The 14,422-nt window shown below is 34.3% G+C and overlaps 1 protein-coding gene across 2 annotated transcripts in view; it reads left to right on the top strand.

The window, feature by feature from the left end:
• LOC127847116 (activin receptor type-1-like) overlaps positions 1-14,422 on the top strand; it is a 99,289-nt gene that overhangs the window by 48,598 nt on the left and 36,269 nt on the right. Inside the window, exon 1 of one of the 2 annotated variants that reach the window (XM_052378751.1) lies at positions 2,629-3,560. The exons of the other annotated variant lie outside the window; for it this stretch is intronic. Within the exon in view, the coding sequence (XP_052234711.1) occupies positions 3,515-3,560 (46 nt within the window). The 5' untranslated portion in view covers positions 2,629-3,514. Of the gene's footprint in view, positions 1-2,628; positions 3,561-14,422 lie in introns of those variants that run through there. 2 annotated transcript variants of the gene reach the window in all.

Genomic DNA, 14,422 nt, shown 5'->3' with positions numbered 1-14,422 from the left:
TAATTACGAATTATTTTCAAGTTCGTTACGTATTTATTTTAAAATCTTGTCGTACCATTAAGAATTACAAAATCAAGTTACGAATATTACTTTTACATCGGTTCGTATCGATTTTTTTTAGACCTTTCGCGTATTAAAGATCTTTGCCATGCTTATATAGAATGGTTATCGGGTTTGTTTAACAAAGCGCATTTTTCCAATAAAAGCGGCGTATACAGTCTATCTGTCAAAAAACAATGGCGGCGCCCAGAGAGCGTCCTAAAAAACTGCAAAGCGTCCAAAAACGCGCTTTTAACATATTGTACGCAAAGTGAGCCGAAGTTAAATGTTTAGAAAAACATTATAGAAAAGATCTTATACGATGTTGTATGTTCAGTTGCCGACACAGTCGGAAAAGCTAACAAAAACGCGACACGACGAGTCCAAACTTAAACACAAAAAAAAACATTGAACGAGTGGAATGGACAAGTCCCGTGGCTAATCGTTGAAAAGATTGAAGGGGCGACCCGTTTTAAATGTGAAATATGTAAAAATTCATCTAAGGCATGCAATCTAAACACAGTTTGGGCATATGAAGGTATTGGAAAAATTAAGTTGTATAATACTGAAAAGACACTGTTGAACTCGTATAAATAAAGTTGCTAGTATGTTTATATTATTTTTTTTGCATGAAAATAACCATTATTATTTATTTTTAGGTCATTTAGAAAAAATAAGAATTATTTTCCAAAACTTAGTAGTAACGTTAAAAATAAAATTTCAGAGTTAAGAATTCTTTTTGAAAATCTGGTAGTAATTTAAGAATTTCACAAAACCTTATCTGGAGCTCTGCAGCACCTTTATTTTGTAACAGATTCTTGTTTTGAAGTGAGGTGATTAATGGTCTTAAAGGGGCCTTTTCACAGTTTTTTGCATGTATTGAAGTTTGTCATTTAGTGCTTAATATTTATAAATGTAAACATTAGATCTTAAAAGCTCCAGTAAAAAACAAGAATAAAATAAAAGAAACAAAAATTGTTAACCGTCAACTGGGTTTGACCCGCTTATTCCTGGAGTAAAAGTCTATCACTAACACTACTCGGCCAACCGCACTCTTAACCTGAGTGATGTCTTTTATACTATAAATAAGAAATTTTCATAGTATTCACAAAATATAACAACAGAAACAAAACTCTTCAAATTATTCAATCATTTCGCGTCGCAACGCTTTATAATTTCAGGTTGTTAAATCCTCATAAGATGCATATAATGGCTTTTTTGAGCATGGTAAATGTTCAGTATTACTGTTACCTCACAAATATAACTACAACGAAAATTTGCGAATCTGAAACAATTTTTTTCAATTTTGTCAATTTACCAAAACTGGAAAAGGCCCCTTTAATTGGCGCTTTATACTATATAATGCATTGATCATACTGTTCATAACAGTCACTGATATATTTTGTGTGAATGTTGGGGAATTTTTTTTAATTTGATTTTCACTGAACATATCAGAAACAACTTGATATTATCAATTTATTTGGAGTCCAATCATGACTCAGAAATATAAACGTAGGCTTTAGACTTTAAAGTTAGTAAGAGGGTGGCCTAATTTTTTCCAGCTGATACCCTTTCTGGGTAACTGGCTTTTAAAAGATTGTTTAACCCCTTACTTTGAGAATATCTTGAAACACAAAGGGGGCTGCTGCAAAGGAGCAGCTCTAAAGCAGACAACTATGTCAGATGATTTTCCAAATCCAGACAATTTATCATATTTTATAACTTATAATAAAGTTGCTCTATTTTGTTGCATATGATAAAATAATAAAATAATTATTGAATCACACGTTATACTTGCTAAATGAGCAGATTAATTGCTGATTTTTTATGCCCCCGGTAGGGAAGTAATATTTTTATGCCCCCAAAGGAGGGCATATAGTGATCAGACTGTCCGTCTGTCTGTCTGTCTGCTCATAACTTATGTGTCGCTTCAGATAGCAATTTGATATTTGGCATGCATGTGTATATGGACAAGGCCTTTCCATATGCACACAAATTTTGACTCATGTGACCTTGAACTTAGGGTCCGCATTTAGGTTTCGAAATCTGCATTTAGGTTTCGAAAAAAACTCATAACTTCTATCAAGTGTTTATAGGGGGCATAAGTCATCCTATGGTTACAGCTCTTGTTTATTATATCCCTTAAAAATTTGTTACTTCCCTTGTAAAAATAATCTGTACTTGCCAAATGATAAAAAAATAAATCAATCAAAGCTGCGCAGTAGAGGGCATTGTGTTTCTGACAAACATCTCTTGTTTTATCCCAATATCATCATGCTGCAAAATAATATCGTTTGAAACAAACTCTCCAGGTTTCTCCCCATTTGACCCCCCCCCCCCCCCTCTGTTGTGAACTTCTTTGCACTAATGGCAGGCGGCCTCTATTATGAGGGTGACTGTAATCATAGAGGCATGGACAGCCCAACACCTTCAAACTTATATCCAAAATTTACTTTCAAGTGGATTAACTTTTTCTGCATGCATTAAAAATCCGCTAACAAAAGCCTTTATGTTTACTTAAAATGATATTTTTCCTACCGATTTTACATTAGTTTAAATCTCTTGCAATGACATGGTCACAGGTGGCGGGTAGTAAAAGTGGTTGAAAGAGATCATTGGGAAATGAAATAATCCTATGCATAGTCAGTGGGCTGGCTATAATCAGGCTTTTAGGGGACTTGGTTTAGGGTGGCTGGGTTTTATGCATGTCTCTATTGGACTGAGATACCGTGTAAAAAAAATACAGCGGTGAAAATATTCGGGTGCAAAAAAATCAGCACCGACGTAGCTTGTTTTGTATTGGAATAATAAGTATAAAAAGGTTGATATTTTGGTGGGGTATGGGTATGTGAAAAATACTCAAGTGGCTTCAAATCTGCTGATTGGATAGGAATATAGATAGATGTGAATATTGAATGGATTATATCTGCACTGTGGTTGGATTTGTGTGAACAAACATGGTTCTTCATTGATGTAAATCTGAAGTTGGGGAAATAAAAATATATTTCTAGTATTGAAGTAGTTTTAAAAAATGTGAAGAAGTTAGATACACACACAAGATCATAACAGTAAAAAGGAAGCCTGTTGGAAATAAAATCCGAATAAGAATTTTAATTACCTTAAATATACAAAATAATTAAAATTAAAAAAAGTGTTATTTGCACATTATGAACATGGGCAGAAATTATTGTGACATAAAAATTATGTACAAATTGTCACATAACCAACAGAACCATTTGACTTTTTTGTTTTAATACAATATTTAAATATATGTAGTACTCTGAACGTATTATTTCGAAATGTACCAAAATAAATATATGCATAACCATGAAGCATGTGGGATAAGACTATTGTGTTTCAAGACAATAATGAGTTAAAGTTCCAAAGGTTGTTGTGAAAAATTAACTGTATAGTTTATTTTCTCATGAAAGTGTGAATACAATTATCAAAGAGAAATTGAATCTTTGGAGTGAGTATGGGGAAACGAAAAATGCGCCTTTATATCAGCAGGCGCAAAAAAGGTAAAATTTGGTCATGTATAAGTGTATTAAATCTTTTAATTTCATATCAAAGTCATAAATTATATCGTTGTTTTTAGCCGGATTTTTTTCGAAAAAATCTCGGCTTATAGATTGATGTTGTCGGGCGGGCGGGCGGGCGGGCGGGCGGGCGGGGTGGCGGCGTGCTCGAAAATGTTAAAGTTCTTATTTCATGGTATAACTTTGGTATGCTTGGACCTAGAGTCTTCAAACTTGACATGAAGGTTGGCCAGGATTAACAGATGACCACTGGTCATTTCAAGGTCATTCATTTGAAGGTCAAGGTCACTGTGACCTTCAATATAAAAAATGTTAAAGTTCTTATAACTTTGGTATGCTTGGACCTAGAGTCTTGAAACTTGACATGAAGGTTGGCCATAACTAGTTAGTAACCACTGGTCATTTCAAGGTCATTCATTTGAAGGTCAAGGTCACTGTGACCTTGAATGTAAAAATGTTAAAGTTCTTATTTCATGGTATAACTTTGGTATGCTTGGACCTAGAGTCTTCAAACTTGACATGAAGGTTGGCCAGGATTAACAGATGACCACTGGTCATTTCAAGGTCATTCATTTGAAGGTGAAGGTCACTGTGACCTTCAATATAAAAATGTTAAAGTTGTTATAACTTTGGTATGCTTGGACCTAGAGTCTTGAAACTTGACATGAAGGTTGGCCAGAACTAGTAAGTAACCACTGGACATTTCAAGGTCATTCATTTGAAGGTCAAGGTCACTGTGACCTTGAATGTAAAAATGTTAAAGTTGTTATAACTTTGGTATGCTTGGACCTAGAGTCTTGAAACTTGACATGAAGGTTGGCCAGAACCAGTAAGTAACCACTGGACATTTCAAGGTCATTCATTTGAAGGTCAAGGTCACTGTGACCTTGAATGTAAAAATGTTAAAGTTCTTATTTCATGTTATAACTTTGGTATGCTTGTACCTAGAGTCTTCAAACTTGAAATAAAGATTGGCCAGTACTAGAAGATGACCACTGGTCATTTCAATGTCATTCATTTGAAGGTCAAGGTCACTGTGACCTTCAATGTTAAAATGTTAAAATTGTTATAACTTTGGTATGCTTGGACCTAGAATCTCAAACTTGACGTAAAGGTTTGCAAGCACACTTAGATGACCACTGGTCATTTCAAGGTCATTCATTTCAATGTCATTCATTTGAAGGTCAAGGTCACTGTGAACTTAAATGTTAAAATGTTAAAATTGTTGTAACTTTGGTATGCTTGGACCTAGAATCTCAAACTTTGCTCATGCCTTGAAAAGTACTTACATTTCATTTTGACCTTTGAACAATATTTCAGTAATTTAAGTATTGCATTGACAAAAACACGAAAGGTACTTTCCTGTCATTTAAATCAAAAATCCGGCTTCAATGCGGTCATCTCCGACCGCGGAACTCTTGTATATTTTTTTAATTGTGTTTACATTTTTTGGTAAAATATTTTAAAAATGTAATTATTGTTGAATTTGCTATACATGTTGTATATTATATTTTGTAAATTCTGCAATACTTAAAGAATTAAAAAAAAATACTGGTAATCTTGTAGTCAAAATAAAATGTTCAATCATAATTAGAAATGTATGACATTTTCCATACTGTACATTTCTTCATTTTTCCTAGCACCAATTTAATCTCAACTCACTGTGGGATTTTAACGCAGGTTGTCTAAGCATTAACCCATTTTTACCGAGTGGACTCTCCCATCCTTCTAAATTGGATTAATTTATTTCCAAAATTAGGGATGTCTAATATATTTATTTCTATATTTATAATATTTCTTACAGAAATTCCTTTAAGCAAACAGCGCAGACCCAGATGAGACGCTGCATCATGCGGCGTCTCATCTGTGTCTTCACTGTTTGCCAAGTCTTTTTTTCTAGATGCTAGGCATAAATGGGTTAATAGGACTGATAATATTTGAACAGTTCTATCATGGCATCATTATGAGAATACATCAATTATCTGTAAATAATTGTTTTTATGTCAGACAACATAAGAAAAAATCAAATGTATCATTATCAATATTTTCAAAATGAATACATTTTAACAGCACAGTAATTTGTACATAATAAATACTGAAATGATATGTAAACTGTTGAATATTTTTTGTTACAGCCCTGTCAGGAGCAATTCTATAAAACACATCAACTTAATCATGGCTAAGTTATTCATTGCAAAAAAAGCTTAAAATCATTTGTGTTATCTGAAATAAATTACTACTCATCTATCTTGTAAACTTATTTAAATTTAATTAAAATCACTGTGTCCTGCTGAATTGATTGAATTTTAAACAGTTACTGCTGTAACATGTAAACAAAAATTGAGGCCAAAATTAATTACATGTTTTTTTTCCCTTCCTGACTCATTCAAAACAGGTTGGATAGTTAGACATTATTTTTAAAATTTATTGAAAATGAGCTCCTGAATGCTTTAACAGTATGTACATTTACCACTTACTAGATTTAAAAACCGAAAAAAAAACACTATAAAATGTATCACATGACAGGGTTCTACACTAAGGCACGTTCGACAGACATTGTCTAGTAATATCGGTAGTCGGGCTAGTAAAGCTGAGGGCTAGCTTGTCAGACTGGTCGTACATAAAAAAAAATCTAAAAACTATAACTAACTGCTGTGAAAACCTTTTTTCTTAATGTGTTAAATTACTCTCATATCCGTTATTTACATCAGAACAAAACTGGCGCATATAAATAAATGCGGAGCATTCACATGATTCATCGTTATTTTTAGACGCGAAGGAGAGCTTCCCGCAGAAACTACTTGTTTCCATTGGTCAAGTTGTCATGAATAATAATGATTTTCTGCAGTGTCTTTAAACTTTACAGCATGTTTCTACTAATTCTTTCGAAAATCGGTATCGTCAATGTAAACATTTTGGCGTAGCAGTTGAGAGAATTCATGTTATTTAAAGAAAGGCTATGTTCACGTTTGTATTTTTGACCGACAAATCTGTAAATAAAGAAGAATCCAAAGGTAAAACTGACAGAAATGTAAATATGAAGAAAAACAAAAACGTCAATTTTATCCTAAATGGAAAATCAAGTTCCCATGGCTTGAATTTGACAAAGAAAAGCAAAAGATGTTTTGCATCCCTGGCAAAGCATACGAAAAGGTCAGTCGGTTTGAAGAAGGAACTGATTTTCGAATTAATGAATTAAAAGCCATAATGTGTCTACACAACATGAAAGACATAGGTAAAAATATGAAATTGATTATTTTTAGTTTTATTTTATTGTTTTACTATAATATGCATCAAAATAACTTTCTGGTGTTCACTGATTATTTACTGACAAAATCCTGATTAAACAGTTACATGACACAATTGTGTTTATTTGCTATGTCTTTTATGGTCTAGCAGACATCAGATTCGGGCTAGTTCACCTTAAGAGGGGCTGGTCCGATGGTCTTGCTGTGAAAACAGTTAATGTCGAACCCTGCATGACAATTCTGAATTTCAGAGTGAATAGTCAACGATACTTTTTGTGAATCGACCAGAAATCTGACGATAATAATTCTTGATGTTCTGTATATTTAGTAAATTTGACATCGCATGTTCCCCAAGTTGACACTTTTGCTAACTGGGATGATTTTGTTTTGTAACAGTCTCCATTACGAGGATGAATCTTTATTTTTCACTCATAGACCGCAGATATTAGACGTGTCACGATTTTTGAATTCACTATGATTTAAGGTGAAACTAAACTTTACTGCAATTTAATTGTTGAAGAGCAATTCTCCTTGCCTAATTATAAATCTAATATTTGTATTCATGTGAACAGCTTAATATATAAAGTATTTAAAAACAATGCATTTTTCCCTTAAAACTCATCCTAGACAGTGTTTTTCATTCCCCTGCTACATGTATGAAATTTATCTCCAAAAATTCAAAGAACAACAACATTATTTTCCAATTTGAGACCACATATTTATAAGGTGAAAACAGTCTTGCTAATATATTCCATATTGTGCAATCAATAAAAAGTTGGCAATATGTGACTTGACTTTGAATACTTGGTTTTTGAATACCGGTATTACCAACTTTGTTTGTTCAAATAGTTGCAGTGGAGGGAAAAAAAATTTGTAGACTTTTTCTATGGAATGTCCAAAGTATCTCTCAATGAAATTTAAAAATTGAATTGTAGCATGGAAGAAAAAAAATGTTCTCAGGTAAATTGCAGTGTCTTTTTTAAGACTCTTTTTATTAAAATTGTAGGCTCTTTGATAAGTTTCAAGGCTGATTAATATCAAACGAAATGTAACCAGTCGGAGGCGAGTATCACAGCCTCTGGTGGTAACAATCACAAGGGATTACTTAGACGCTGACGACGCTGATGTGTCGATAATGATAAAGGCACAATATGGATAAATGATTATATGGCTGATGTCAGAATAATTCTCCTGCAATTGGCTTCTTTGACATCAAAGTCATTAAAATGAGATCAGTCACATTTATTATTAAAAAGCATGCAAAATTTGGAATTGAGAAAATGTCAATGTGTTGTGTTTTGTTTTGTTGTTGTTGTTGTTTTGTGTGTTTTTCTCAAAGATGAGTCATTTTTTCTTTAAATTATGATTATGTTAACAAAACGCTATTTGTTTGCAATTAAGTGCAATTTATTTTGGTTGTGTATAGATTGTTTGATTCAGGTTCAAATATTGAACTGCTATTAATAGTTAAGCTGAAATGAGGATTCAATAAATTAACCTTGATTATTAAGTTTTATTTAGTTTTTTGGGGGTCCACTAGGCAAGCCATAACATAATATATTGTAGCATTGATGTGCATAAGTAAGGTAAAGTGTTAATGTGTCCTAATCCAATTGTTTAAGTCCAAGAATGAAATTTCAATCTTTTTGGGCTACATGTAAGATACACGTTTCATATTTTTGAAAAATATCATCAAAAGAATGTTTTTACAAAAAGTTATATTTGGAATTTTAAATAATTATTATGGCAATGACAAAGGAAATGTTAAAAGTAAAGAAAATATCGCTGTCCTGGGACACAAATTCAGATTTAAAAGGTTGCCTTGGTGTAGTGAATATGGTGTCCATCTTGCAACCTGGTTGTCACGAGATCGATCCCTACTGTGGGAGGGTTCTTTAGAACTCCCCCATAGACACCAAGTACTGGTTTTAGTCCCTGGAAATGGACTCGAGAGCGCTTCAAATAGGCCTTACACTTTCAATACACTCCAGCTATAATAAATAGGGTTAAATTAAATTCAGGACCTCCAGACTAGTAACTGTGACCAGTTGTTACTGTATCCAGTTGTTACTGTAGCCAGTTGTTACTGTAGCCAGTTGTTACTGTAGCCAGTGTTGTTACTGTATCCAGTTGATACTGTAGTTGTTACTGTATCCAGTTGTTACTGTATCCAGTTGTTACTGTAGTCAGTTGTTACTGTAGCCAGTTGTTACTGTATCCAGTTGTTACTGTATCTAGTTGTTACTGTATCCATTTGTTACTGTAGCCAGTTGTGACTGTAACCTGTTGTTACTGTATCCAGTTGTTATTGTATCCAGTTGTTACTGTTTACTGTATCCAGTTGTTACTGTATCCAGTTGTTACTGTAACCAGTTGTTTCTGTATCCTGTTGTTATAGTAACCAGTTGTATGTGTATCCAGTTGTTACTGTAGCAAGTTGTTACTGTAGCCAGTTGTTACTGTTACCAGTTGTTACTGTATCCAGTTGTTATAGTAACCAGTTGTTACTGTATTCTGTTGTTACTGTATCCAGTTGTTACTGTATCCAGTTGTTACTGTATCCAGTTGTTACTGTATCCAGTTGTTACTGTAGTCAGTTGTTACTGTAGCCAGTTGTTACTGTATCCAGTTGTTACTGTATCCATTTGTTACTGTAGCCAGTTGTGACTGTAACAAGTTGTTACTGTATCCAGTTGTTACTGTAACCAGTTGTTACTGTATTCAGCTGTTGCTGTATCCAGTTGTTACTGTATCCAGTTGTTACTGTAACCAGTTGTTACTGTATCCTGTTGTTATAGTAACCAGTTGTAAGTGTATCCAGTTGTTACTGTAGCCAGTTGTTATTGTAACCAGTTGTTACTGTATCCACTTGTTATAGTAACCAGTTGTTACTGTATTCAGTTGTTACTGTAACCAGTTGTTATTGTATCCAGTTGTTACTGTAACCAGTTGTTACTGTATTCAGTTGTTACTGTATCCAGTTGTTATTGTAACCAGTTGTTACTGTAGCCAGTTGTTACTGCCAGTTTGTTATAGTAACCAGTTGTTACTTTATCTAGTTGTTACTGTATCCAGTTGTTACTGTAACCAGTTGTTATAGTAACCAGTTGTTACTGTATTCAGTTGTTACTATATCCAGTTGTTACAGCAGTGCTCCAGCTAGGCCTAAATCGAAGGGCGCCGCGCCGCGCCCTCCCGAACCTCCGCCCTGCCCCCCCCGAACCTCCGCCCTGCCCCCCCCCCCCCCTCAAAAAAAAACAAAAAACAAAAAATTATTTTTTTTACATATGATAATTCCTAAATCTCTTATTACATTGTAATTAGTTTAATCCTCATTGTAGACATTATATTTAAATGGTTAAATAATAATGGAAATAATACAATTATTTATAACATATAAATGAACATGCAATAGAAAGCATTCCAGAAACACCCGCGCGCTCTAACGTGCCCTTTTCACAAAATACTGCGCGTCGAAAGTGCCCTTTTGGCAAAAAAGCCCCCCTGCCCTTTTTAAATCCTAGCTGGAGCACTGTTACAGTAACCAGTTGTTACTGTATTCAGTTGTTACTGTAACCAGTTGTTACTGTATCCAGTTGTTATAGTAACCAGTTGTTGCTGTATTCAGTTGTTACTGTAGCCAGTTGTTACTGTATCCAGTTGTTACTGCCAGTTTGTTATAGTAACCAGTTGTTACTGTATTCAGTTGTTACTGTATCCAGTTGTTAATGTATCCAGTTGTTACTGTAGCCAGTTGTTATAGTAACCAGTTGTTACTGTATTCAGTTATTACTGTATCAAGTTGTTACTGTATCCAGTTGTTATAGTAACCAGTTGTTACTGTATCCAGTTGTTACTGTAACCAGTTGTTATAGTAACCAGTTGTTACTGTATTCAGTTGTAACTGTATCCAGTTGTTACTGTATCCAGCTGTTATAGTAACCAGTTGTTACTGTATTCAGTTGTTACTGTAACCAGTTGTTACTGTATCCAGTTTTTATAGTAACCAGTTGTTACTGTATTCAGTTGTTACTGTATCCAGTTGTTACTGTATTCAGTTGTTACTGTATCCAGTTGTTACTGTATCCAGTTGTTATTGTATCCAGTTGTTACTGTAACCAGTTGTTATAGTAACCAGTTGTTACAGTAACCAGTATGCCAGTAATTGTTAACCCTTTACCAGTTAGATACACTTTTATGCATTTGTAGTCCCTTAGAAATAACAGTTAATTAAATAACATTCTTATTAGATTCTTATTTTAAAGGCTTCATTTACAACTCTTACATACGGATGAGTAGCAAACAGCATAAAACCTGAACAGACTGAGAGTTACTCGCAGGCTGTTATGGTATTTTGCTGTTTAAAAATAGACATTTTCACTTTGCTTCTGAGTTGGAAAGGGTTAAATGCTGTGTTGGTAATTCAAGTCTTTGCTTAGTAATAAATGAAAAGTGTCACAAACATGTTTTAATCATAAATAATTGAACATATATATTTAACAACTTTCTTTGTCAAGAGTGATATATTGATTGTTTGAATATAATGCATACAGTTTGTTTTGAAGGAATGTAATGCATATAATCTTTCTTTAGTCTATGACAATTTTTTATCCCCACGTTTTTCGGAGAAAAAGTGGGGATATTGTATTGATGTGCCTCTGTCTGTCTGTCCGTCCTGGCCACCTGCTCCTCCTACACTATTAGCACTAGAACCTTGAAACTTACATTCATGGTAGCTATGAGCATATTTGGGACGGTGACAGTGACGGAATTTTGATCTGACCCCTGGGTCAAAAGTTATGGGGGTTGGGGCGGGGCCGGGTCAGAGATTTTCACTTATTTTTATGCCCCCCGGTATGGTGCATTGGCCATAACTTTTGCAATATTGATGATAGCAACTTGATATTTGGCATGCATGTGTATCTCATGGAGCTGCACATTTTGAGTGGTTAAAGGTTAAGGTCAAGGTCATCCTTCAAGGTCAAAGGTCAAAAAAACAAATCCAAGGGAAGTGATAAGCTTTAAAGGGAGGTAAGTAAATAACCTTCCAAATGATATAAAAAAAATAAAAAAAATCAAAGTGGCGCATAAAGTTACACAGTAGTGGCGCAGAGATGTATTTAGTATTCAATTGTTTGTGTTAACTCATCTGTGAAATGGTTTAGCTCAATCTAATGTTTATACAAGGTATTATAAAATATTGGCGCAAAGGGACACCTGTATACGAGAGAAGAGATAGAATGAAGTCAATCATAAAAAGCATGAGAAACTCATGGAATATAGCCTCAAGAATCTATAAAAGAGCTGAAACTTTCAATTTGTGCAATTACAATTTTAGACTTATTAATGAAAATCTGTCAAGGTGTGTGGGAAAAATGTGAGAAACAATTTAAAGGGATCTTTTCACGCTTTGGTAAATTGACAAAATTGAAAAAAGTTGTTTCAGATTCGCAAATTTTCGTTTTAGCTATGATATTTGTGAGGAAACAGTAATACTGAACATTTACCATGGTCTAATATAGCCATTATATGCATCTTTTGACGATTTTAAAACCTAAAAATTATAAAGCGTTGCAACGCGAAACGATTGAATAATTTGGAGAGTTCTGTTTTTGTCGTTAAATTTTGTGAAACTACGAAGATTGCTTATATAAGCTAAAAAATACTTCAAGTATATGTACTCGGCGGAATAGCTCAGTAGGCTAAAGCGTTTTTACTTCAGGACTCTGGCAGGACTCCAGGGGTCACTGGTTCGAAACCTGGTCCGGGCAATGTTCTTTTCCTTTTTTTAATTTTATTCTTGATATTTTACTGGAGCTTTTACGATCCAATGTTTACATTTATCGAAATAAAGCATTTAATGAATAAGTTAAAAAATGCCAAAATCTGTGAAAAGGCCCCTTTAAAGCAAGATGGACTTTGAACAGGCACATCAAAGACAGACATGAAATTCAACATATTCATTGATGTGTACATGATTGCGATAGAAAATTTCTGAGACACTACTATTTAGTCAACCATTTAACCTCAAAACATAACTGTTCCAAAACAGAAGCAAGAAGATTGGCTGTAAGAGAGCATGCTCAGTCATCTCATAAGTCATTCCAATTAGGATGACATGTACATAATTGACTACAGTGAAGTTGATTCATTATTAGATTTGTTAGGAGAGCAGGATGAGGAGGAGAAATTAGGGTATAGATTTTCACTCATTTTTTAGGTTATTTTACATTAACTTCTTCATTTGTTCATTGAATACTGGAAATTTATACTGAACATCTCTTATGACAATACAGTCAATCTCAACTATGCATGGCCCCATTACCAACCCTGGGGCGCCCCTGTGTCAAACATGCGGCCTCTGCCGCGCCATTTCTAGTTTTAAATTTACATTTGTTCAAAAGTAAACAAGTCCCTTTTATGGTTGATTTGGAAGGAATATTTTGTGTTGTTGTTTACCCTTAGATTTCTAAGATGAAGTTCACTAGTTTAAGGCTAACATTTAAATTAAAAGAATTGTTATCTCATGCACTGAGCTTCAATCACGGGTGACCATTTTCACCTTTTGAAATTGAGTAACGATCACTTAAAAAATTGAATTAACAGCCTCTTCAGTGGAAGAAATAACTGTTAAGATAACTTTCAAATGTGGTGTCACCCTTTCTCATAGATGAATTACAAAGTCATCCATAGTTTGAAAACGTTCACAGTGATTGAAATTAATCGCCAAATAAGATGCTAGATTTAATTCGGCAATTGCGAAGCAGTGTCAATGGCTGCCCAGGACAATAGAATGTTCTCATCACAAGGCCTCACAGCTGAGTGGATTTCCCGGTGTCTGACAATAGAGGGAATAGTGTGCGGACCTTGTGTGAGCAAAGGTGGTGACAGGCGTACACAATAGGATGGGAATTAGGGGGTTGAAATTTGTGCTGGATCTCTGTTTTTGAGGGGTTACAATTGAACATTATTGGAGATGCCAATCTCCCCACCGGAAGCTAAGACTCTGCCAACATTCTCTGAATGCTCAACTTTTGTACTCAAATTATATGCTTTAATTAATTCATTGTGCCATGTCTGTTTGATTGGTTATACTGACTTGCTGAACAGTTTGACTTTGGGGGTGGGTTGGGTGCTCTTGACTAGGGGGTGGTTGGGGTGGGTGTTCCAGTCTGGGGGGAGGGGGGCATGCTCTTGTAAAGTGCTATTATCATACCTTTTTACTTGTAAAGATTTTTATTTTGTTGTTTAAAAAATTAATTTCTTTTTCTACTTGTAAACATTGTTATTAAAAAAAAAATCTCCTTCAACATTTCTATAAACCTTCACCGTCCCTAGACATTGCTATGAAATTGATATTCCAAACTGCATGTAGAATACCAGTGCAATCAAGTGTTTTAGCACATTTCGCCTTGTTGAAAGACGTTTCAAAGCCCTTTGTCGTTAACAAGCATCCAAAGACTCATGTGGTGTTCTTGTAAGAAATAAACCCTAAACATACAGAGTATAATTTTATTTATGTCATTTAATCGAAGTTGTTTCAAAGTAAAAGATTTATCAGAAAGTAAATGTTTATATAAGTATTGCAATCATTTG

This window comes from Dreissena polymorpha, chromosome 10 (genome assembly GCF_020536995.1).
Source record: "Dreissena polymorpha isolate Duluth1 chromosome 10, UMN_Dpol_1.0, whole genome shotgun sequence".
In the NCBI taxonomy this organism is placed as follows: Eukaryota; Metazoa; Mollusca; class Bivalvia; order Myida; family Dreissenidae; genus Dreissena; species Dreissena polymorpha.
The sequence above is the reverse complement of the archived record's forward strand: the minus strand, read 5'-3'. Positions and strand labels throughout refer to the sequence as shown.